This window comes from Oenanthe melanoleuca, chromosome 1 (assembly GCF_029582105.1).
Source record: "Oenanthe melanoleuca isolate GR-GAL-2019-014 chromosome 1, OMel1.0, whole genome shotgun sequence".
NCBI classification, from domain to species: Eukaryota; Metazoa; Chordata; class Aves; order Passeriformes; family Muscicapidae; genus Oenanthe; species Oenanthe melanoleuca.
This window is the reverse complement of record NC_079333.1, coordinates 53,040,097-53,066,741: the sequence shown is the minus strand read 5'-3', so window position 1 is coordinate 53,066,741 and position 26,645 is coordinate 53,040,097. Positions and strand designations below refer to the sequence as shown.

Here is a 26,645-nt window from a genome sequence, read left to right as displayed (position 1 = left end):
TTGAAACAACATTTTACATTAACATTACAAAATACAGCAATTTTTTTTTCTCTATATATTTACATAAGCAAACATATAGGTATTCAAAATAGAATGCATCTCACCATCTGGCAATAATTACATAAGTACAGTGCATGGTTGGCTGGATGGGATAGGTACATTGGAATTTTTACCCTGAAGTGTAAAAAGGATGCACACCAGCCTAGGAGATACATGGTGAGCTTCATGTCTTTGGACATTTTTTAGATGCAGTCTTAACAGTAAAAAAATCTCAATCTACTTGAAAAAGTTGATGCTGAAAAGTTTTTTCAGTTGAAGTGTTTTTTTTGGATGCAGATATGACAGATTGACTCAGCATGCTGTTCCTGTGAAGGAGGGAAAGGCCCTAACCTCAGAACCAGTCTGTATAAATGTCTTCTCTCTTTTTTTTTTCAACCTGAATAATTACAAAAAATTCCATTCCAGTCTGATGCATAATGAAAACACAGTTTTGTGGAAGATGGAAATGTTGCTCTGAAGCTGGTCATATTAAACTATGGTGTTCAATCCAAGCATGGGCCAAGTAAATTTTAGTTTAAAACAACTGAACTTTGTCAACTTTCTGCAGTATAATGAGACCATTAATTGCTATCTACTGATGAACAACCTCTAGCAGATTTGGCATGGTAGCAACAACAAATTCATATCCTGACTCTGTCATCCTCACTAAGGCAAACTGCACAAAAATCTATTAATATTTTGATGCAGGGTGGCAGAATCAGGGCTTTCTGAGCTATCAAAAATGTCCATAAAGAGCTGGAGATATTGGTCTTTATCTGCTGTGCATTCCTGGCCTTGAGAGGCTTCATAGGCAAAAGCTGCTGATCACTCAATAAAACCATCTGAGTGCTCCAGAATCAAAATGTCAGGCACCAGTTTTTCCTGCTTCTAAGCAAAAACTAAGTGTTATATTATCTCCAGCTGTCAATTAGTGACATGCTGTCAAGCCTTTTATGTCCAAAACATAGGTTTTATTTTAGCAAGCTGGAAAAAAAAATATTGTTCAGAGTCACCTTGTAATGAAACTTCAAGCCAGTAATTGAAACCCTCTGTGATTGTAGTGAAACATTCCCTGTCAGTATTTGCAACCTGAGCAATTTGACATTGTGGACAAGGAACAGAAGGTGAAATGGAAGAGAAATAGAGGGCTGATCTGCTCTGCCCCATGGGCAAAATGCAGACTGTAAGTGGAGAGCATAATGACTGGATGTGAAATGTTCAGTAACAGTTTATCAGCTGCGAGCTGGTGAAGGAAACTGTGCAGAGCAGCAACCGGACCCTCAGCAGATTTGGGAGGAATTGAGCTCTGGAGAAGTGCAGGGTGCCATTATACATCATACAGGATGCAGGTGGGCTCTGCTCCCTGGCACAAATGGGCAGTAACACCCAAGCTGTCTGTCCTACCTACTTCTTTCTTTTGCAAGGCCAGAGAAACTTGCATTGGGTCAGGCATAAATGGCAAAAAATGTGGCAATTCTCTCCACTGGTGGAAGCCTCTTTGTTTCCTTTCCCCTCACATGTAGATTTAGAGACCTTCAGTCCCCTGTCAATATTCATCATAGGAAGGCAATCTGGTTTGGTGGCAGATCTAGAGCTCAGACCTCTTCTCACAAAACACCTTTGCTTTTATTACTGCCTGCTTATTCCCTGAGATACCTGTTTCCAAGGGCAAATCCTCAAAACCATCACCCCGGTTGTGGAGTGGAGACATCTGGCCTGTGGGATACAAGATGGGCATCGTCCTTAGTTCAAAGTACCAGATTTGGGGTCAATATCAAACTTGACAGGAAACAGTGGAAAGTCACTGCTCCCACCGACTACTATGGTAGCCCTGATGCTCAGCTGCATTTAGCATAATCCCCCTGGAATCTCTTCTTTGCCAGTGTGATGCCCCTCACACAATGTTGTGTAGGGGCGGGATGTGTTCCTAGGGAGGTAGGAGCTGTTCATTTTCACTTCTGCTGAAGCTGTTCAGTTTGACTGTGGTGATCAAACGTACCCAGAGACAGAGAGACTATATAAAGCACCTGGTGAGCACAGCATTCATTCCACTTGATTTATCAGTTCATCCTAAATGACCAGTTTTGGGGAGAAAACCATGAATGTCAGCGAGGTGATAGATGACATACATGGCATCATCACTGCTAATGGGGCTACAACATGACACTTTGTCCCACACATAGAGGGCTGAGGTCTGTGGGGTGAGTCAGTGTCATCATGTGCATTCAGAGCGTCTGTGTGACCAGTGCGCAGAGGCTCTTACCTATCCCATGTCAGAGGAAAGGGCTTATGAGACTAGCAGATTTAGTTATACAGTATATATGACAATAAATCAGCTTCTTGGAAATCAGTCAAATACCCAGCCAGCTTTTAAGTCCTGGTCTGCCATAGATCAGTATGTTCTTCTTCCAAAGATTCCCACCTGGTAGGCTAGAATAAGGTTCAGTTTCTCTCTGTCTCTCTCCTTCTTTGACTTAGTGGAAATTTAATTGCTCTGTATAAACTGAACAATTTCAATAGAAGGATGGGTGAAGGCATTGGAGTTTTGCTTCTGGATGGGCAGTGTTTTTTCCAGAGAAACTGGAATACATCCTGGCTGTGATGAGATTATGGCTGCAAAATTCATGGAATTAATCAAATGACTGGATTTAAGCTTTGCATGTGAATGCAGCATTTACATTTCTCCTCTTCAGCAAAGTCCCACTGGCCTCAGTCACATTGGCTATGATGCCTGAAAGAGAAGAGTTTCATGACTAAGTATGTCTGTCAAGCAATGTGTTTTATGTTCTTTGTGCAATATATTCTGCCTTTGCATCTATGCAGGTGAAATGCAGTGTCGCTTACAGGTCCTGTTATTTTTCATACGTGTTTCATTAAGGCTGAGTCCTAGTAGTGCAATCTTCTGACCATTCCTGAGCAATCTGCCTTAACAGCAATACAGTCAAACAAAGGAAAACAATTTTTAGTAACAAAAATTTTCCAATAATTCTGGCTTTACAAGCCCTAAACCAAAACCAGAGCATTCTTCATAATGACCTTTTTAACCAAAGAGAAATGATGAGAGAGCATCTGCTTCAGCCTTTTACTGAAGGCTTTACTCATGCAAAGCTTCCTCTGGCATTATTTAAATCAGACTTTTTTGGAATTGAACAGAGTCATGAATCTGGAAGTGGTGCTTAAATTATTCAGCAATGTTGTGCCTGGTTTTCCGCTGTTGTCTCACTTCACCTCCCTGTCAACACTTATGGGAGGAGCAGGGAATTAAGACCAATAATTTTGAAAACATTACTTTCAATTTTTAAGATGAACATGTGAAATTTTTGAATGCAAATAAACTACAAATCCTGAAATAAAGATTACAGGTGGTGGTGGTGGAAACAGAGGATTGTTCAAGTATAATTTACCTTTGAAAATTGCTTATTTGAAATACAAAACAAATAGCATAAAGGCCCAGGGGCATTTCAGGATGGTTACTGAGGAAGAAAAAATAGCATAAAAACAGTTAACAAAATCTCCATATAATTAATCTATAGCAATTTGAATAGATTTTGTTTAATACTTTAGGATTTATTTTAAATATATATTAGCAAATGAACCATCATTTTATTTAAAATTGCGTAAAGTGCTCATTCAGTTAATGATAACAAAACTCAATTGTAGCAAGACAAACTAGCTGGAGCCTACTCTGCAAGAACATCAAAGGACAGCTTAGCTTTCGTTTGCAAAGAGAAAAGAAATGCGTAGGTTTCTTCACAGCCCATATTATAATACCAGAAATAGCATTTTTTTCTTTAAGAAATATATCCTTTAGAATATTAAAAAAATAAGTTTAATAAAGCCTGTGCTTAAAACAGCCAAAGTACTGTATGGAAAAAAATTGCACATATGATACTCTTTCAACCCTGCTTTTCCTCCATAGGATAATATGAGGAGTATATGATGCTGTTGGAAGGTCTCTTGAGCACAGCTGATTTTCCTAAGCTATCAGAGCTTCTCCCAGCAGGTGAAATTTTCAGTGCACAGAAGGTGGTTGTCATGGCAGCTGCTGACCATCACACACCACTAACCTTTTCCTTCCCTGGGCCAATACTTCCCTTGGAGGCACCATCTAAACGATGCGTTCCTATTGTGACCGTCGAGTAATCCTTAGCCATCATTTTGGCCTCTTTTTTCAAACTCTTCATTTGTGCTAGCTGGAGCTGGCTGGAGTCATACGCTAGTGCTGGGATAGTGTTCACTAAAATCAGCTGGAAAGGTTTCTTCTCCTCCTTGTAGCGACACTGGATGTAGCGAGAGAAAGCTGAGCGGTAGGTTTTGTTGAACAACGTATACACGAGTGGGTTGACAGCTGAAGAAAGGTAGCCAATCCAAACAAATATGTTCAGAAGTCCTCCAATGACCTCTTCTTTGCATGACTCCTTGCAAATAACAGCCATCACATTGGTGATGAAAAAGGGGCACCACATCACAACAAACAGAAAGAAGACAATGCCAAGGACCTTGGAAGCCTTCTGCTCATTGCTGATGGATTGCATGGTTCTCCTTCCTGGAGTCCCCGTATCTCTGTTCAAGGAGCGCTGAAAGAGTTTCTCTGAGGACAGGGAACTCTGAGGGAGGAAGCTGAATGAAGCAAACTTGGTCTTAGGGCCAATGTCATTCACGCACAGCATAGCTTCCTTCTGCAGCGACTTGATAGTTAAAAAGTAAGTGACTACCATGATGGTTAGAGGGATGAAGAATGCCACAAAAGAGCCTACTAGAACAAAATTTTCATCTGCAAGTAAGCAGATGTCTTTCTCAAAAATGTCTTTCTTAAATACTTTGGAGTCGTCTTGTAGTCCAAAGACGGGTACAGGCATAGAGATACCTGAACATGGATGAGAGAAAGAAGAGGTTAAAAATAATAGTGAAAGACACTTCCAGACTTCAAGGAAAAACAAATATCTATCTGTGTTCTATATCTATCTGTGGCCAAGGTGATCATAGCTATACACATTACCTCAGCCACAGGTAGAACACATTTGTTTCCTTCCAACTGTCCTATGAACACCTGGTAGCCAGAAAAGCACGTTTTTGGATCTTGGGCCCCTTGTAATGGTCTCTAGACTTGCTCCTTGGTCCCTGCCACCTTGGCAAAGGATTTTATGAACTATGACCAAAATTTCTTTTCTGGAGTGGCATAAGAGTGATATTGGACTGTTTATCATTAGAGGATTAAAAGTGTTCTGAGTTCTAAATAAGCTGGGAAATACTGATTTTAGTAGGAAAGATAATCTTTTGTCACAGGTCTAAGAGTAATCTTTCATTGTATTCTTTTCTTGCTATTGTATTCTCTTTTCTTGCTATAGTCTCTATATAGTCAACACAAGCTAAATGTGTTGACTATAAACAAAACACAACTTCCCATGTGGCAATGGCCAGAGGAGCAACGGGAACAAATTAAGCACTGATATGAGGCAGCCTGAGATGCAGTTTATCCTGCAGGACTACAAAAGTCCTTTTGCTGTATTTCCAGCTGCTAGAGTTTGCCTTCTGTGTGCACAGCCATGCAAAATTTGTCTTCCCCTGGAGCATGTGTCCTTGGCTTGTCATGAATGGCAAGACAAGGTGACAAAGTCCATTCTCCTTGGACTGCTCTGTCTGTTTCAAGTGAACTCAGCCATTTCCTCAGGAATTTCTGCAAATGCTGCTAGAGTCTGGGTAAAATCAAACAGCTGCTGTTTCTTTGGTTGTTTGTTTTGGGGGTTTTTCAGCATTTGTCACTTCCCCTCCAAATAGATGCTGTCTCTCCAAGAGAGGCAGTGTTCAGACAATGAAAGAGGTGACATGCATGAAGACAGCAGAAGTAGAGTGAAGCAGGGGGTGATAGTGCAGCCCTGTTTGGATTAAAGCAGCGAGGAGTCTGACTCCTGGGAGCTCCTGGGAGCTTCAGTTCCGTTTGCGTTTTGGAACAGAAATTCCAGTTTCTGTATTTGGCTTATGCGACATAAAAACATTGACTAGAGAAGAATTTCTTGTGATATGAGGATGCTGTGTTCTACTTTGTTCAGTGGATGCCCAGAAGTCTCCTTACTGGTTCACAGACAAGTCCTAAAACATCTGCATTTCAGTGGTACCTTCCTCTATTTCTCTTTTCCTTCTTCCCACTCTGCTGCTTAAACTGAGGGCCCTTTAAAAGCATAGTCTATCTCTTCATTTCACACATATCTGGTGCCCAGCATAACAGCTCCAGTCCTAGAGGAAGGTTGTGGAGTACAGGCTCAATACCAAACAATAATAATCACAGTAATAATATTAGATTATTATTCTGTTCAGGTGCTTAATTATTTTGTTCTTCTGGACCTTCTACAAAGATGTTTTGGGGTTTTTTTCCTAGGGACACTACAGCTTATTTTGTCTTTGCAACTTTGAACTGAGTCATGGCATTGCCTCAGGCCACTTTGGAAAATTGCTGTTCTTATCTGCCCAGGGCAGAAGCTGGTGGAGAGTCTGTGGTATTACCCTTTCTGTTTCTCCTGTACAAGCTCTAAATGCTTGAACTTGGGTTAGGAAAAGCCAGTGAGTGCAAACTCATGCAGTGTGTGGCAGCTCCTGAGTTGAGCTGACAGAAACCTCCAGTGTTTTTAGCTACTGGCTAAAATGGTCCGAGTCCATCTCACTAAAACAGGGAGGAAGAAGTTGCCATCAGAAGCCATGGCTGAGTAACCTGGGGTGCTGAAAACTCCAGGGAAATGAGGAATGCTTTGAAGTTAGTTTTCTCTTTTTGGATGAGTTGAAGGAGTGCTGAAGGCATCCAGAGCCTCCCAGCACCATACTCCAGCTGCACGAAGACACAGCATTAGTCAGAGCAATACCACAAGTTTCCTGTCTGCTTCTGCCCTGTGCTGATAACAGCAAGGCTGTTTTTTTCATTTAATTCAAAGACCTAGTGTGAGCTGCAGAGATAAAATAAACAATGGTATTGACAGAGTAAAAAGATGCTTTTCATTACTACCTTATGGTTCAGCTGCATGAGGAGGCATGGGAGCAGAGGCAGCAGCATTAGGAAGAGGAAAATTTCAGCATAATTTGCACGCTTTTTCAAGTAAAGGTCCAAGGTCTGTTACAACTTCTCACCCAAAACAAGAGGAGAAATTCCCCAACTGCTTTGTTTCGTTCTTAGCAGCTTCTGGAGACTGGCTTCTAAATCCAGATTTCTGACTTTGAAAAAATGGAAATGGGCTTCAGTGTGTAGCAGAAGTTCCTGCATTTCTTTGCCATTCCTTTAATAAGCACAAAAGTACTGTACAATCAGAGCTGTAGCAGGCACTGCTAGTCACGTAAGTTCTTCTGAGTGACCATTCAAGGCATCTTTCCCCTACAGCCACAGGGAAGTGGGCTGAATACAGTTTGAAAACAGCAGAGATACCACACTTTGGTGGCAGAGAACACTGACAGCTGTAAACTGCTTTTTGTGTAACCCCAGCTCAGTTGATGCAGGGCATCCCCCAAATGATATTGTGGCATTCCTGCCTGGAAAAAGTTAATGTCCAGCCCAATTTCCTCTTTTCATATCTCTACAGGGCCTAAATTTACTGTTTCCCTCTTGAAAGGAGCAGGGTTTGTCCCCCCTCCACAGCTGGCTTCAGCAGCATAAGTATAGGAAATTCCATGAGGACACAGGGACCAAATTCAAAGGCAGCCATATTTAAACTGTCAGTAAAGGAGCTTCCATGTGCAACTCACATCATTATTTTGATGGTATTTTTAGGAATCATCACACATGGCCAAGAGTATCACCCACATATCATGTTTGATCAAGATCAAGTTTTTCCTGTAACCCATAACAATAAATCCTGGTCTGAAGTTGCACTAGCATTATTGCCACTGACTGACTGAATTCTTTAGACGTTGAATATGAATGATCTGTTTCACCTGAATGATTCAGATGTATACTCTCGCTGGTTTACTTGTCCTTGCTTTCCAGCACCCTGCTCTTGGTGACTGGATGTTTAAGAAGACACAGATGGTGCCTGTGCATTCAAATGTCATAAGAAGAAAATCAGCTTCACAAGAAAGGATCACGCAGAGATACCAGGTAGGGACAAAGAGGTGTTTGGGAAGTGAAGCGTGTGCCAACAGTAGATCTGGAGGAAACGAGCTGGAAGGGCTGTAACAGAACACCCTGCCCATTCCATACTCTCACTAGCTCAAGGTCAGTCTGGAAAAAATCTTGGTATCCCCTGAGAGCTTTTTTATGGTTTATCTTCCTTGGCTTTCAAAAGAACTAAACTGAGGCACAAGGAAGCATTCAGCACAGAATAGGAGCATCCATTCAAGCACTGAAGGTACATTAGCCACTCCATTTTCAGTTGACGTTCCCATTTAGAACATTCTCCCTTGTGAACAAGACCTAAGTATAATGTTCCTCTGGTACAAGGTGGTTTATTAATATGGTTTGATTTATACACACATGGCTGTTTCAAACTGTGGATTTTAATAAACCACACAACAGATCCCAAACAATAAAGATGAGTAATAAATTCTGCATTAAACCTCAAGAATTTTGGCACAGTTTCAGAATGACAAAAGGCTCTTGAAAACACCAAAGGTTAAGAATTAAAGCAATGGCATCCTTTTTGTTTTCTCAAAAAGCCTGGTGAAATTGACAGAGGTTGATATAGTGGTACACATTGCTGGCTTCAGAAGTATACAACAGCTGTAAAATCACTTTAACTGGACAGGTAAACTGGATGTACAGCTGCCTTGAGCTGCTGAGACTATCAATAAATCAAAGCCATAATTTACAATGTATGTATATGTAGCAGACTTGGGTTACTCAGGGTGAAGGCAGGGAGGGGGAAGTGAATTGATAAGGTCAAGGTTCTTTCAGTGAAGTCTCCTTTAAGCAGAAACTGTCAGCCACATGCTTTCACATCACATATATCCATTTCAATTTTGTTTAGTACAAATGAGCATTATTCTATGCCTTAATAAATGTCCAAGGGTCAGGAACTACCTTTTAGAAATGTCATTACAGTTTTGCAAAAGCTTTGGCACCTCTGTTCACCTTTTTATGAAAAACAAAAAACTCTCCCTGTCTCAGGTTTTAGCAGTCACGTTGATTCAGACATACTGGGTCATGGGACAGCTCACAGGCTGCTGCACAAAGATGTGTTGTGACTCTGGAGACCTCTGAAAGGATTGTTGCTTGAGGAGGCCAGTGTCTCCTTCAAGCAGCTAATGTGGCCATATTGTCTAATTTCTTTAGAAAAGCCCATGCAGGTGTCTGGTGCCTATTTGTACTCAGAAAATATCCTCTGTTGTTACATCTACACATTCAAACAGCAAACAAATGTTCGTGTATAACTCATTTGCTACATCCCAAGGCATGCAATGCATACTCTCAGTTTCATGTTGTATAAAAATCTCCTTGTTGCACACTGCCATCACATTATTTTCAATATTTTTGACTTAATTAACCACACAAAAGAGTATTTATTCCTTTGGGCTACCATGGTGCCCTGTGTGGATATTTGTTTGCTCAAGAAACACAAGCCACAATGAGCCACTTGTGGCAGGGGACCATGGACCATATCCTCCTCTGAATATCAAGGATGACAATGTGTCTGGATCTTATATGAGGAGCTGGAGTTTAGCAACAGTTACTTCCACTTAAACATCCACAGAGGAGCTGCTCAGTCTCGCTTCTTGTCTCTGCTTGGCTTTTGACACTCACCATTACGGTTGTTACATCACTAGGTTTCATTGTTTTTTCATTACATCATTGTTTCCCCAGACCTGCAAACACTTAACTGCTCTCTGCATGGACCTGAAAATGTTATTCCCCCACTGTAATTCCCTTTCCAGTCATGACAAACCCTTTGCTGTGATAATTTTGTGGCTGTCAGGGTAGTGCCAGCCATACTTCCAATGCCTGCAGATTGCTGTTGGGTGGCAGTGCAGAAGCAGAGGGGATGTTGAAAACCTCTGTGTGGTTTGGGAATCACCATCTGAGGCTGCATTCAGTTAGCATGAATGTTAAAAATCTTCCACCTTCCCTAGTCAGCATGACAGTGTCCCCAAAGTCTGGGCTAGAATTTCTCACATGTGAGACCAGCACAGAATTCTTCCCTGGTGGAAGGTACATGTGTTGGCGGAGGCAGAAGCAGATGAGGAGCTTTCTCTCACAAATCCCCACATAATATTTGTTTTCAGATGGATTTCCTCAAGAGCTAAGTGAGTCACAATGCTGGGGAGCATCGTCTCCTTTCTGCATCCCAAGAGGCTGTACTCACAGGAACAGAATCAGAGTAGGTCCAGGCATTTTGCTTTTAACTGCTGATAGACCAAATTTAGTTTTTTATTAAAGGGCACACATGGAGATAGTTTTCTGTATCTTTCCCTTGGAATGCTTCATTTGATCACACATGTTCTATTTAATACAAGAGAAGGGAAAACCAATTTAACGTCGCATAGAAGGGGTGCCACGTAACAGTTGGATTATTCTATTAATTTTAAAATGGCTTTGTTCTTGACAGCTCAGAAAATCTCTAAGGAAACATATTATTTAGCCTAGCAGGAGATACATTCAATTATTGTTATGTGAGAAGAATATGGTAAATTATAATTTATACCATAAATTATCTATCTCACTTTAAAAAAACAAAATCAGAGAAATCTGTGTTTCCTAATATGTTTCTCATTTATGTCCTCGGTCCCGAAGCCTATTTCTTAACAAGAACAGAGATATGCATCTCTGAATTAATTTGTAGAACTGTGATAATAAAATAGCTATTAACAGGATTAGAGGATAATTACAGGGAGGACAGTGCAGGAAGTGAAGAACAGATGCCCCTTTTTGACCCAGCTGTTTAGAAACCCTGGGCTTCAGAGTGTGCTGAGTTATGAGGGAGGAAGCCACTGATGGAGTCACTTTCTACTTTGATATAATCCTCAAAATGTGCACACAACCCTGTTTCCTTAAGGCAGCAAGAATCCAACAGCAGGAAATAATTTCTTTCTTTTTGGCTTTAAGTGCTTTTCCTGCCTATGCACTCCTCAAATTCTATTTGTTAGTTATGCTGCAGGACTTTACACTCCGGTTTACACTCCGGTTCCTCTAATTTTCCAGTTGGATTTTTCAGCCTTCTGAGTATTTGAGGAAGATACAAATACTATACTTTGCTATGCTATATTTTTGCATAGCAGTTTCCAGTGGAGCCTATTCCTCAATACAGTCTTACTTTTCAACTAGTGACATTATTGTTGATTTGGGCAGAGGCTTCTCTTCCAAGGTGTTTTTTCTCACAGAGATCTCCAGTTGAGAGAAGAAATTGTTATTTCTCTCTCTCTAAGTTGGTTACCCAGTCATAAAAGGGCATACAGAAGTCTACCCTTATCAAACAGCTAGAAATAAAGAAAAGTGAGGAAGCAACTTGCCTGGGGGATGCTGGCTGAGTAGAGCCCAAGTCCAAGGTGGACAGCAGCTACAATTCTGCTGCCATTTGGGAGCTGGAAGGCAGCTGGACTTGATGTGCTCCTCCAGTGGACATAGCCTAATGACAGTTGTGTAACACCTTCATCCTTGGTGATTGGAAGTGATGAAAAGTGACTGGCCTTACAATAAAGAGTTTAACATTTACTGTGAAAATTTGCAAGGGGTTCCACAGGTCTCCAGGCTATCTCTGCACAGAGGGACAAGGTTCTCCTCCATCTATTTAAAGCTGCTGCTTCTGTGGCTCAGCAAAATGCAGCAGAGCAGGTCAAACACCCTTTTCCTGTCTGTGTACTCAGTTAATGTTGTTTATATTGCATTGGTGTTTTTAAGCTCCTGGTAGCAATGGTTTAATTTCTACTCAAAAGAAATTACAAATTTATGGTTGGCACTGGCCTAGGTAAATATGTTAATTTGCAAAGGAAAAGAGCCATGTGTAATATCAATTTGAGCCACCTGTGATGCCTCCTCTGTTTAGCATATGACCTTTCTGTATTCCATGTCAGATGGCCTTGCAGTGATCACTGTTCAGGCCCCTAGGAGAGCAGATGTGGGGATAATAGTGTTTTGAGAAGAAGGAAATACATTTTTAACAGGATCTGCCTAAATCAGATGTTATCAGTTTGTCAATTTAGCTCCTAAAGGATCCTCAGGGCTAATGTGCTATACATGCTACATGCAGAGTAATGCTTAAAAAAGTACTTATAGCAGCAATAAGCTAGAAATTATGGAAAGGTCTTAGATATTCCACTACCGTAATCAAATAATATGATGCTTCCTCGAGCAGTGTAAGTGACAAGATCTCCTAATATTCCAGTTTTTATATCTCTGTCTTTTAATTATTACATGGTGTGATTTGTTGAATGCTGATAATTTAGTTAACTCTGCCCTAATCTTCTACTGAAATGAACAGAGATTTCTGTTAGTATCTCTGGGACTTCTTCAGCAGTGCTACTTGGCCTCATTGTGTAGTTTAAAAGGAGACTGAATGTAGCTATCAGATAAATTTTAAAATTATTATTTTTTTTTACAATAATTTCACACTCCATCTGAAGGACAGAGATAACAAAAACTCTAATTCTTTTAGATTTTCTAGACCTCAGACCATACCCCAGCTGTTTCTCCATGCCTCCTTTTGTGCTTGCTTGCAGAAGCTGCTCAATAAGCAAATTGTCAGCTTCTTTCTAGTTATACAAGGAGACTGCAGCAGTGGCTGGACAGTTTTTGGGATAGATGTTCTGATGCCATGGATAATTTGGAAGGAAAAAACAGAATGAGAAGCAGCTTAGAGACCTGCACAGGTCTGAAGATAATGAGTCAGGATCCTGTGCTTTTATTGTCCAGCCTGCAGCTAATGCCCTTCACCTTGACTGACTCTGTTAGACCAGTCAATGCCCTGGTCACATTTACACATATTTCCCATCTACTGGTGTCTATGTGAGTGCTACAGCATGATACCTAGACTTATCTTTCTGTTAAATGTCCTTGAAAATGAAAAATAAATACATGAACTGTCCTTGCAACAAGAAATCAGGAGTGATCTCCTCATGTCCTGCAGTAGTACACAAGGCAGGGCTGGATTTAACTGGGGAACTTCTAATCTAAAACTTCTGAGTACTTCTGTGTTTGTAAGGGGAAATTTACACTGCTCACTCAGTGTGCCTGGGACCTAAAATCCCACAGTTTTTCTCTCAGGATACTCACAGTTCAGCTCAGTCTATGATCCTGGCAATAGTGGTCAATTTGACATTTCAGAACTCAGATCAAATACAAAAAGTCGTAACAAGGGCTGTGTTCTGCCAAAAGGCAATAAGTCTTCCCAGCGGGTGTGATTTATTTCCAACAAAGGCAGGATTGAATACTGTGAAATACACAGATTCCAATTTTTGTCAGGCAGAAAAGAAAGCCTTTATCACAATGCTACAGCCTGCTTTCAGGACATCACAGGAGCTCAACAAGCTATTTTCCATCAATGACGCTGGAAGACATCATAAGCAAAATCACCTGACAGGTGTTTCTAGATTTGTCTCAGGTAATTAGGAATATCTTGTTGCAGTTCTGACAAAACCCTAGACTTTTATTAGCTGGGCTTCTGCTTAGAAGGGATGCCAATGTCACAGGCCAGGTAATGTGTGGGGAAAGTTAATTGCAGCCTGAGTGTTCAATAGTTTGCAATGTTCCTGCTGATAAAGATAAATATAAGGCTTTAATTTTAAAGAATTCTGTGATACATGAACCTTTCTTAATGTCATAAAACACAACACCTGGCTTAAGTAAAATATAATAAATAAAGGAACTTGTGATATTGTTCTGTATAATTTTAAAATGCATGAAATTTTCTCTTTTCTTGACATTTTCTTTTATGCAACACAGTGCTACTTAAGCAGCACCATTTTTAATTTAGAAGGTGATTAAATGCAGTCACAGTGTACAGACGACAGAATTTATGAATCCCAACATAATTCCTTGTACACTTCTTTTCTTCTCATTTGTGTTGCATGTGCCATTTTCTATGCAGAAATCCAGCTCCTGTGACTAGAGATGCTGCCTTTTTTCTTAAAATATTCCATTTGCTCTGATGTACCCTACAAAGAGAGACTGGCTGATTATAGGTCATATTGGCACCCACTAACAGTTACTTATTAATTCAAAAAACCTTCATAATAGGACAGGCCTGGTCCAAATGAACTTAATGCTTCTTTTCTGGTGGCTTCAAGAGGAAGAAGAACATGGTCCTTATGGTCTTCCAAACAAAGACAAGTTTTTTTTTAAAAAAAGACATCTAATTCTTTTATCAGCACCTTGACTACGCAGCTTTTTTTCTATTAAAAATACAGCTCTGCTGTTTATAACTTGACTTTAAAAATAAAACCAAAGCTGAAAGAAATGCCACACAATAATGTCATGACCACCCCTCATTCCTTTTTTCGGCTGAAAAGCAGATTACTTCTTGCAAAAGGAGTACGTGCTCACGAAATGAGTGTGTGCCTTTTTCATAGGCAAAACCCTTCATCTCATCCTGATGTAATTACCCAAAGAACATGGTAAATATATACATAATAATTATTCTTCCTTTGATGACACATATTTACTGGAATAATATATTCTCCCCCATCCAGATGAATGCTGAGTTGCTCAGTGTCTTTGGTTTGCAAATGTGTCCCTATGGACACATGCCTGTGTCTCATTTCTTTATCTCTGTGTTTCCAAATTTGGAGAGTTTAGAAAGCAGTTCAATCATTAACATTCTATTAAGCATTTTTTTTCCCATAAAGAAAAGTATAATGTTAGCAACACCTCCTTGTCCGATGAACAAACATTCGAGTTCAAAATGCAAGGTTTTTAAACCTTCACAGTTGTGGGAGGAGATATGTGTGGTAAGCTGATGATCTGGTGGATGTGTTCACTCTTCTGGGAAGTACAAATCAAATAAAGGGTTCTGTTACATGAGAAATACGGGGATCATTTACATCAAAGTAAATAGGATATTTATGTGTGTCTCTTAGAACTATCTTAAGTAATGCCTCATGACTGGAATGCATGTGCTAGTCAACTCAGAAATGTGCATCACAGCACTGTATATTCCTTTTCCATGGAACTGAACATCACCTTCCTCCAGACAACCTGTACATGAAGGGCTTGTTCTCATTAGTTGTCACTAGTGTAGGAGTCATTAATATGGCAATGAAGCCTCATACATTGTGTCTCTGTGAAAAAATACAATGAAGATTCTATTTCTGAGACATTTCTGAAGTTCTAATACTTTATTAATGAAATTTCATGCCCATATCCTTCATTATAATTGATGCAAATTTCTCTGTATGCTGTGCAACAATTTTTTACAACTTTATTTTGTTTTTATGGCATCATCTATATCCACAACTGGTGAAGGTCCCAGGGTTGCTCAAACACAAAACCTACAACATTTGCCCCTGAGGTCCTGCAGCTGGAGTGAGCAAATAGTATGTTCACTCTCTGAGAGATGGTTTCATGACTATGAGAAAAATAAAAGAAATGTTCCCCAGGGAAATTATTATAAAAAACTTCTAAGAATGCAAAGTCAAAAAGTCAAAGTCTTCAAAAGAAGAAATGAAAGCAGAATGAATGACTAGATGGGAAAGAGGGTAGTGTAGTAGATATTTTAAGTTTTGCTCCAGCACTTCCAAATTTAGGTGCTGAGCTTTAAATCTATATTGCCAGAGTACAGTTCAGTGTGTAATTATTTGCAATTTTGTATATTTTGGCAGTATATTCCATGTTTTAACAAACGATCTCTTCCTATGCCAAAGCATCTGTAAATTAGACTTGATCAAAATGGCAAATTATGTCACCTGGAAGAAATGGAAGTGTAGAGGATTCAGGACAGGGACTCCCAGCCTGCAGTTTATTAGCTGTTTGTGCCTTTTGAAAACTGTAAAGGGTTTTTAAAATGAAAGCTGTCCTTGACAGAAAGAAGACAGTGCCTAAGGAGCCCAAAGCTGTCAGCAAAACACAATCCAGAGGCAGCGGTGCTGGAACTCTCCCAATCCTTGCTGCTTGTCTGGCCCTTCATACACTGTGAGGCAGCAAGAAGTCATGCAGAGAAATTGCAGGCTGCTTGTGAAGGAGGTGTAAGCCTCTGTGTCAGCATAAAATGTCACACTGCCAAATTAGCTGGGGGCTCAGTTGCACTGGGCTTGATTTGTACACCTGGAGTTAACTTCACCCTGGATGTTGGAGAGCGTTGCTTCACATGCAACAGTATTTCTCCTTTTCGAAGCCTCAAAAGCAATGGCAAAATTTTTGAGTTATGTGGTGGGAGGTATTTTACCAGCTTCATCCAGATCCATGCTGGGCTTTTTTTTCTGCATGAAAAGTACTGAATAAATCTAAGTTGTTAGTGACTGGGGAGTGCAGAGGCTGCCTGAAGGCAGTGAACAGATGTGTAGGCTGAGTGAGAAATGATAAGAGAAAACTCAGCTTAAAGTGCTTGAGCTTCATCAGACTTCACATTACTTAGGCCATTAACAGAGGAAAAGAGAGCAATAAGAACTGAGGGATGTTTATATATAAGGACTTAACATTCATGCCTGTAATTCTTTTATGTTACTTTTTCAAGGGGGAGAATGATGCACTGTTGGTCTCTTGCAGAACAATGGATTTGGTAGGTCCATTTAGGACTCAAAAGTATTTGACATGTATTTTTAAGCATGGGCTCTATTTAAAATTCTATAGATTCCAGTTCTATTCAAAATTCTAATTTTTTTTCCAGCAGGGGGAAATCCTTTGGCTTTTTACACCTGTTCTCAATAATGACCTCTGTGCTTTAAAACAAATGGAATAATTTTGAGGGTTTAATGAGCTTTTGCCTTCAACAGCTACAAATAATCTAATTATCTAGCCACTGTGCATACTGGATGATTTAAGAATTAAAGACACAATTAGAATCTGTTACAGTAATTAGAATCTCTTTTAAACCAATTGCCTGTGGCATTACATGGTCTAGTGAAACAAAGGCTTCTGGCTAAATGCTTTTCTTCCACTAAATGCAAAAACAAATGTTAGCACAATTTACTTTTTTTAAACTGAGAAAATCAAGATTTCAGAAGTCAAGTGAATTAAACTGTGGTTTTTTCCTGCTGTTTTTTAAATGCTTCAAATGTCACTGAAGCCAATGGAAGGAAGATCACTGATTGCCTTTGGTTAAAATGGACTAAATGTATTTAGTGAATACAAGGAAAAATACAAATTTAGTGAACAAAAGTGTAATTAGTTGAGAACAGTAGAAAATATAATCTGGGTGGATTGGGAAGCACTAGAAGAGCTTCTTCAGGACCCACAAATCAGCTAGAAGTATTTGCAGAAGTCAGTGAGCAGTGGATAAGGGTAATCCAGCTGATGTAATGTTCCTGGATGTCCAGAAATCCCTGACAGTACTTTTTGTCAAAGGCTGTTAGTGAAATAAAATTCTAATGGCAGTAGAAGAAAGATCCTCTTGTAGAAAAAGAATGGGTTGAAAGACAGAAGGTTGAAAGACAAGCGGTTTGTTTCCATGTTGATGGTGGTAGAAGGCAGCATCTGAGAGCCCTGTATGTCCATCAGTGCTCTTTAGTTCAGCCTGAGCTGTTTGCATGGTCTGGAACTGGAACTTTACTGGAACTGATTAAATGTGCTGCCAACAGCCAACTGTTGGCTGTTTTCCCCCTCTTCCTCTGCTAAAATGAGCCTCTGCACAGGGAAACATAACATCTTTTCTTTCTTTCTCTTGCTTTTTACTCTCCATCTCATACTTCACAAGAGTTCACAGGTCACCAGCTCAGCTGCAAACTGTAGAAACATGGGGAAGTCAAAGGGTATCTATCTGAGTGAGGCTGGAGAGCAAAACCTTGGATCTGTATCTGTAAGTGAGATGGTAGTCACACCAAGTGCTGTGGAGGGTGTGTTGTGCCCAACACCAGCTCTGCTTGTGCCAGATGTCATAGAATGGTTTGGGTTGGAAAGGACCTTCAAGATAATCTCATTCCAACTCCCCTGCCACAGGTAGGGACACCTTCCACAAGACCAGGTTGCTCAGAGCCCCATCCAACCTGGCTCTGAGCACTTCCAGGGATGGAGCATCCACAGCTTTCCTGGGCAATCTGTGCCAGTGTCTCACCTCAGTCATCCCAGATGTGAACATTTGCTTTGAAAATTCAAAGAGTTAAATCATTTATAGCCCTGTCACTCTAAGTAGCCTGAGAGCCTGGAGGCTGGTAAATGATACATGGAGCACATTTTTGTTCAGAAATCATTTCCTGTTACAAAGTGATATAGAGAGCACCTACAGAAACCCATTTGCTACATATTTTTAGCTGGATGGTGGCAGAGCAGGAGGATAAGGGTTGATGACTGACAGACAGCAGGTTTCATGGGTGATCTGGACCTGCCAAGATTCCTTATAATACTGGCATTTTTCTTTATTCTATAAATATAGCGACATGGCACAGTGCAAACTTAGTCCAGCCTGGCAGTGACTGGCTCATCAGTTTCTTGCAGCTTCTTCCTATGTGTTTGCTTTCTTATCTGTCCTCTGGAGTGCATCCCATTTGCCACAGCTTGTTGCCAGGCTGGAAACTGACCCTTTTTCATTCAGCTGGTCTCCCTATGCCCCTTGCTTCCATGAGACCAGAAATCAACCAAGCACCACTTAATTCCTGCCCACCTAAATGTGCTTGTCTACCTTAGTTTGTACCTATTTAACCTACTCACTGTTTTGGTGACACGAAATGAGTGAATGAGATGGAGTTACCTTGTAACACTTCTAATTTTCCTGACATCTACTGTTCCCTTACACATGCCCTTATCCAGCTTCAGTAGAGCAGGACTCTGTCCTCTTCACTCTTGCCACACTTGAGTGGTTTCCAATAAAATAAGGAGTTGTATTTTTCAGAGTTATATAAATAGGGGCCACATTGCTATCACTTGCCATAATAACAAGCAACATCTGTGACTCATCTCATCACTGTTAGAAGACAGTTCTCCAGAGAGCAGAAAAGGTGTTTTTACAATTGATATGTTACTAGTTATTACTGCACAGAAAAGCCATAACTTTTGAAACAAAATATCAAGCTATCAAAGAAATAAGCCCTCTTGCTACAGGACATAAACCATGTTCTAACTAATAGGGCTAAAATAATAACTTTCTGGATTCCTTTTAATAGTGAGGTAATTCAGATACTCTGTCAGTAAGCCCCTCTCTGAGAAAACATGCTGAGCAAAGTGGACCACTGTTTTGCCCCTGGAATGGTCATTCTGTTATTCTGTGAATTTGTGTTTTAAAAGGACAGTAATTTCACACACACTAGGCACCACACACAAGTGCAGACAAACACAGTATGCACAATTTTAAGGAATGCTGGAACTATTTAAGCTTTATAGAGAAATGCACTGAAAATGCTTGCACTTAGCACTTCCAAAAATTGGAAAAACTGGACAGATTAGGCAATATGTTTTCTACTGGATTAAAAAATGTGACTGTAGAAAAGACCAGATATGATTCATCTGATCTAAATGAAGACATCTACATCTGAGTTGCTATAGGCTTCCTTTATAGTTGAGAGCTAGGTATTTTTAGGGTGTAGTTTACCTGGCCTGTGCTAGACATCTACATCTGATCAGCTGAATGCACCCCAGAGCCAGATGCTGGGTCATGGAAAATGCAGAACTGTCCTCCTTGAGTGAAGACTCCCACGATTTCTTGCTGTGCAGCGGAAGATACAGCTATTTTAAATCTTACCAATCCTAGACTGCTTTTTCTCAGACTGTTGGCCAGGATCAAGAGGGAAGTCAGGAGACAATTTAGAGTGCCAAGCTGGCAGCATGTTAGGCACCATCTCCTTTCCCTGAGTGGTAAGGGATCACTGTTACCATTTGCAATAATTTGTATTAGCCAGAAAAGGAGCTAATTACCTTTGATTGCTGGCAGCTCACATCTCTTCTAGGACAAGAGTGAATTTTTCCTGCCTCTGAATAAGTGAGCTTTCAATGCTCAAGGGTCTACACAAGCACTGAAAGAGAACTATGTTTTCAAAGCATTTGAAAACCTCCACCCAGGTGTGTGAGGAAATCCCTGATGGCATCAGGCACCAAACTCTTCCAACTCCCATGCCCTGGACATGATGCCACCATGGGAATGAAAGATCAGTTCCCTGCCTAGTTTCAAGGCTCTGGGTTTTGGCAGTGCAAAAAGAGATTTGTGTACTGGGTCATTCACAACACCTATTTTAGACTGTAACTCTAAACTATCCTCTGGAGGGACTCCTTTCATTCTCACTGTACACAGTATCTGTTGCTTCCTAAGTAGGATGCATAAATTCCCCACCATACACACCGAGAAAGGCAAAGAAGATATACTTAGAGAAAAATCTCTAAGCAAATAACCCAAATAAGAGATTGGCAAAAAATAATTTTTCAGTTGATATATTTTTTTCTTTTCCTATATTTGTTTAGGTAATGATGGATCATCAATATGGGAAATCAACACATCTTTATAATAAACTTGAATGCAGTCATGCTTTCATTGATGTATATTCTTTCAGTGCTGCTCCATCCTCCTCCCTTTCCAATTGCTGTTGATTTCCACTGCATAATTACTACATTACAGCACTTCTTAGATTGTAGAAAGCAAAATACTACAAGCAGAGAATGAAGTTTTAGACTGCAGTATAGATGTCAGATCCTCTCAAAAGCTGGAAATCTGCCATTACATGCTGAAATACTGCCTGACTTACCAACTGATATGGTCCAAACAGCGATGATCTTGGCGAAGGCCTTGGTTCTGGAGTTGAAGCGGCTGTGGTGGATGGGGTTGCGGATGGCGATGTAGCGATCCAGCGAGATGGCGCACAGGTGCATGATGGACGCCGTGGAGAAGAGCACGTCCAGGTAGATCCAGATGGCACACAGCTTTCTGGGCAGAGGCCATTCGTATCCTGCACAGCAGAGAACTGCCATCAGCGAAAGATGTGGCATGCATTTTGTTGTGACATGTGTCTTAGTGCGCATATCCTTCTAGGAGGGTAGCTGTAAGTACTAAGTAGTAGTAAGTGATACATTTAGAAGCTGCCTGACACTGTTCTAAGAAAATATTTTTGTTTGTTTGCAGCCTTCTAACTGTAGCTTTTGGAGTTAACTCTGCTTCTTTCCCAGGCTACAGGCAGCATATGTTATTTTTTTTAAATTCTATTTGCGTAGTGCTAGTTCTTGGTGCTATCATTAAACACTTTTGGCAGCAAATCTATGAAAAGAGAAGCAATTTTGTCATTGTAAATCTGCAACTTCTCAGTTTTGCTTTAGGACTTTTAATCCACATAATTACTGTATTATCAACACCTGCTGATATGTAAAGCTGCCTTCTGAAAGTAAAATTTAGGATTTAATGGAAACTAAAGAAGAAAAATTATTTTGTTTCATACCACTGATATTTATGTCACCTGTCTTTAGGCCTTTACTGCACACCTAAAAAAGGATATTCCCTCTGTCAATGAATATTGATAGGCTCCTCCAGGGAATGCAATCCAAAGCAGATGCATTAGTGTTTACCAATATCCAACCTACAGCTTCTTTGCTCCAAATTAAGCCCTTACTTTTTCCTTGTTTTTTCCACTACCTATGAAGATAAATTGATTACTTTCCTTTCTCAAGGCTGTTGGGAGATGGCAATCATGGCTTGCCTAGTTTTGTGTTTATTTTTTTGTTTTCCAGTCTAAGAAAAGCCTAGTACTTTATCTTTTTCTTACAGATCATGCCTTTAAAACTTTTTTCCTTCTTCTTTTTCTGCCCTGGAATCTGTTTAATTTATCTGCATCTTGTTTATCATTCAGTGACTAAAGCAGGACTAGGTACTCTTACGAAGGCCTCCTGACTGCTAAGTGAAATACAAAATTTCTTCATAGGCAGGTAATGTCTATACATATACAACCTGGAGTGGTAAGTGCCTTTTGTGTGAAAATATCATGCTAGTGAAGCACTTTTAGCTAATTATACATCTTGTCAGCCAGATCTTTTTCAGGATTCTTGAAGCCTGGACAAATTTCACCAGCAGAAGTTGGTTTCCTTCTTTACCTGCACCTATTGCACCTATTCTCACTGGATGGTACTTGTTGGCTTCAGATTTTCTCTTCAGGGGTCCAGATTCTCATTGATGATTCTCATCCTGTCCCTGTGAGTGCTTGTAACCTCTCCCAGCTTGGTGCTTTTGGAAAACTGTGTGTGCTCTCACTCCACACACTATACATGTAGTTCAAAGCAGTACTGAGCAGACCCAGGCTAAGAAGAGCCCTGCAGCACCCCCATTCCTGCAGGGAACAAGCTCTCCTTGGAGCAAGTTTTGCAGTTATCAGGGTCCTTATCTTGTTGTGATTAATTTAAAGTGTATTACCCAAGCTGTCCATGATGGTGTGGCAAAGGGCAATGCCAAAGCTCATATTGCAAGAATATGTTAGTATTTTGGGGAGTGCCTGTCTGGTTTGGAGATACAGTACAAGATTTGCAACGGCAGGAATGGAAGGAGGTAGGTCTGTGCCCAATTACATTTAGTCTCAGTGAGTACTGAGGAGATCTATTTCTTGGTGTTCTTGCAATACAAGCTGACCCTGACAAGCCATAAAGCATTTATGCATGTATTTTATCATGTTTTCAGGTCTTCTGTTGGGAAATCTGGTCCCTGGAGTGTGTTTGTGATGGCTGGCTTTCAGGGGCATGACTTCCCAGTAGCATCTCTCTGTCAGGCCAGGCCAGTTTGCCCAGGGAAACCTGTTAAAGTATTTTTACGCTTGACAACATACATCTGTTCTCTTGCTTCAGTGACCCTTGGGAACACATTTGTCATATCTTCTAGACTTCTCATCTTTGCAATAACCAGGATGGGGCGGGGATAAAACAGCATCTGCCAGATAAACTTCCTTAGAGACTACAATTCAAGAAAGGGGAAAGTATATGAGAGGAGAAAACACTGGATGCAATATGGTGCACCCTTAGTAAGGTGTAGATAACATCTTCCAGGAAGTTTTCTGCTCTCTAGACATGTCCACCTTGGCAGGACTTACTGGGTGCTGCCTTTTCCAGCGGAGCCTGGGGCTGCTGGGTGGATGGGGAATCCTGCCCGGCCCAAAGGATGCAGACACAGGCACATGGCTGGGCACCCAGACCAGAATTGCCCACAGCAGCTATAAAGCTCTCAAGGAAATCACCTCTCCTTTGAGCCAAGCCATCACCATAGCCCTTCAAGGGGCTGCAGGAGGGGTGGTGGAGCACTCGTGTTCCACAGCCTTGGAGGAGTCCTGGCAGAGCAGGTGTGTGCAAAAGCCTCCAGTTTGAGCTCAAGACTGTCAGCACAGGTGATGGGGCTAAAGTTGAGCAGTTGTGGCCAAGAAAATGCTCCTGTGGAAGGGGAGCTTTCCCTCCGTGCCATCACTGATCATCCCGGAGGTTGATGCTGCACCGCACCCAGATGGTTCTCCTGGTACCAGCGTTTGCCACCAGAGGATTTTTCACCCCCAAGTTATGCTGCTTCCATTGCTGGTCTTGCAAGGGAAGAAGCAGGGAGAGAGGAGGCAGAGCCAGCACAGCCCCTCCCTTTGCCGTTGCCTTTGCCTTCCTTGCCGTGTCTTTCCCGGGACCCGGGCTCCCAGCTCCCGCCCTGCAGGAAAGGCATCCAGCGCCCCAGCCCCCAGATCCCTCCCCAGACACGGATTTCGGGCGGCTCTTCCCTCGGCAGCGGAGCCTGGCCAGCAGGAGTCCCTGTTGCTTGTCTCAGGGAATCACACACGACTCCGATCTCACCCATCGGACAATTTCTGTTTCACGCTGTTTCTCCCGCCAAGGATAATCGCACACTGACACAGTAAATCACAGTGTTGCACCATTGCTGATGCCAAATGCAGCTTGCAAATGCTTCTGGGGGCGATCTGTGTACAGATACTGAAAATGGAAAATAGACTTCCAACTTGCTGGATTAAATCTCCCTTAAGTCACAGGCTCATGTTTGGACCTTAAGTCCCAAAGTAATGAAGTTAACAGAAATCTTTCCAAACAGTCTCACGTTCCTTCTGACAATGTCTACCTTCTTTCTGAACTGTAGCAATTCAGCTGTGGCACTGGAAGACTGATTTCTGAAGTTTAGGGACAGTAACAGCCTGATAAAATTGGTGCTGAACACATAGGGTGCTGCTTGTTCCTGCCTGAGCTGTGCTGCAAGTGATTTTGGTGAAAATGAGAAGATCTGCTAGTAATCACCTACAAGGGCATGAACTGTGAGTCATTATTAACTTCAGTAACTTCTCTTAAGAAATTATAATTTTGCATTTTTAAATGTTACTAAACAGGCAGAATTAATGTCCATCCATTTCTTAATTCCTGCAATATTTATTCCAGCATTTGCTAGTAAGCAGATACCTAAGTAGGGTATTGGTGATCAGAAAATTATTTACATTTGTATTACTTCATTAAAAACTGAGAGTGCTGCCTACTTTGAATCTAAAAGTAGTCATTAGTGTTTCAGTGCATATTTGCAGAGCAAAGGACCCTGGCAGGACCCTACATTCTCATAGAGAATATGAAAATTATGAGCTAGGGTAAAAACCTGAAAGCAATAGAAAGAACAAAGCATCTTCATATATACTTTGAGACAACAATCTGACAACTGAGTAATAAACTAATGTTATGGACTGTATTTCTGTAGCTGGAAAAAAAGTAGGAAATGATTCAAGTACTTCACCTGTTCCATCCATTAACCAGTGACATATATTTCAACTTATATGGGATGATAACAATTTTCTGTGGTAAGAGAATGAAATTAAAATAACAACAAGATGTTATTGCATGCAATGTTTAAGGCTTGTCAACACATGCAGTAGGTTACACAGCTAATACTCACCATACAGTATGGTTAACATGGATACAGGCATGACAAGGAAACCCAGCAGCATATCAGCTATTGCAAGTGACATTAGAAAATAGTTAGTGGCATTCTGTAGTTTTTTCTCCAGTGAAACAGCCATGATGACAAGAATATTTCCAGCAATGGTTAAAACAATCACTATCACTGTCAGCAAAGCTGGCCAGTTTTTCTGTGAAGGGCAGCACGGTGGGCTCACGTTACTTTCACATGAAAGGTTGGTTAGGTTGTCAGAGTTCACAGTCAAGTTGCAGAGATGTGATATATTAATTTCTCCAGCTCCATAAACATTTCTGTAGAATCTTCTCTCATGATTTATTTGTATGAAGGAGTTTGCAGTTGGGTTCACAGAGCTTTCTCCATCACAAAGAATATCCATTGCTAAGTCCAAAACCACAGAGACAAATTGTGAAAAACAGGAAATTATCACCCTTTGTCAGCATTGGACTTTATATTCCTCAGTTCTCCATGCCAGAAGTTGAGGGAGCATGATCTTTTGTAGACTGTATTTTTGCCAGTATTTTGTATTTTAGTATGATGTAGAAAAACATACTGGAATTACTCTGAAAGCTGAAATGTTTCGTTTTCAGTTCCATAGGAAATCCGGTGTTGGCATATATCAAAAATCCAGCTGAAAAGTAAAACTGGGCTGTAGGATACAGAATGTGGACTTGAGGCTTCAGAGAGCAAAAATCTTGGAGAAATAAAAGACATAAAACTTTTGCAACCACTAGGACTCCCCTCTGGAGCTACATCTTATTGCTATTGGTAACTGTAATCACACAATTTTAAACACGCCAGTATTAAAATAGCTTGCTGTATTAAACAGCAAAGCTCTTGCTTCTCTATTAAGGAAGTTGATTAGTGATTCCATCCAGTATCTTTCTCTTGAAATAATTAAATATGCTCTTATTTATAGTGCATCTTCCATAACACGGCTGATAGTCTCTGTCTTCTGCTGTATTTCAGAATCATTTTCTGCCTTATATCAGAGACTACATATTCTGCCCCATGCTGATTTTTGTAGCTAATTGTACCTTTCGGCGCAGCATGGCTTCAGAATGGAAATTAAACAACTAGATACTGTTATAAAAGAATACAATTTAAGGAAGACTTACATTGCACTTCAGAGCCCACTTTCAAACTGCACATAGATGCACTTTGCACCCTGATTTAACATATTCTTCATTGTGTTTATCCAGTTCCGTGTCTTTTTTCCTTCAGCCTCCTCCACAATGGTGGTATTTCAAATAGTTTTTTGACTTCTAAACTGCACAGTTGAGTGAAGCCAGTTCCTGTGCTGCGAGGCTTGCTCTTTTCTTCTGAGAGATAGGCTGCTTGCCTGCTCTTTCCTTGTGCATTTCCCCGCCCCAGGGCAAGCTATATTTAAAGTAATAATAATATCAGAGCCCTTCTCGAAGTGACACAAAAGAAAGCGCGCGCACACACTCACGAGAAAGCAGCCTCCACGGAGGAATTACTGATTGCAACAGGAATGGAATTTCTTCCCTGCTGCCTTGTTCGGATTGTCAGACCTCCCACTCTCTGGATGTCATAAACCACAAGGTAGCGACAGCAGAGGAGGGCAGGGGAGGGCAGAGCAGAGAGGGTCCTTTTGGTAAACCAGCAGTTTTTTCAGTGCTTCTTTCAGAGTTCTCTGCTTGGGGGCTTTTTCAGTGCACGCTTTCAGAGTTCTCTGCTTGGGGGCTTTTTCAG

At 40.8% G+C, this 26,645-nt stretch overlaps 1 protein-coding gene and 1 long non-coding RNA gene across 3 annotated transcripts in view; one reads left to right on the top strand and one right to left on the bottom strand.

Annotated features, from left to right (window-relative positions):
• LOC130260481 (uncharacterized) overlaps window positions 1–20,870 on the top strand; it is a 28,169-nt gene extending 7,299 nt beyond the window's left edge. Inside the window, exons 3-4 of the long non-coding RNA XR_008841791.1 lie at window positions 8,006–8,116; window positions 20,785–20,870. This is a non-coding gene — a long non-coding RNA (uncharacterized LOC130260481). The remainder of the gene's footprint in view (window positions 1–8,005; window positions 8,117–20,784) is intronic.
• On the bottom strand, window positions 416–26,645 carry HTR2A (5-hydroxytryptamine receptor 2A). Of its 2 annotated transcripts, XM_056505910.1 has the most exons (4): window positions 26,048–26,472; window positions 24,909–25,560; window positions 20,764–20,964; window positions 416–4,906 (listed from the first exon to the last, which is right to left on the bottom strand). In XM_056505910.1, the coding sequence occupies exons 2-4, from the start codon at window positions 25,306–25,308 to the stop codon at window positions 4,092–4,094; spliced, it is 1,416 nt and encodes a 471-aa protein (XP_056361885.1). In that variant the 5' UTR covers window positions 25,309–25,560; window positions 26,048–26,472; the 3' UTR covers window positions 416–4,091. The 2 variants fall into 2 exon arrangements, with proteins under 2 accessions (XP_056361885.1, XP_056361878.1); XM_056505903.1 differs by having other exon boundaries at window positions 24,909–26,645.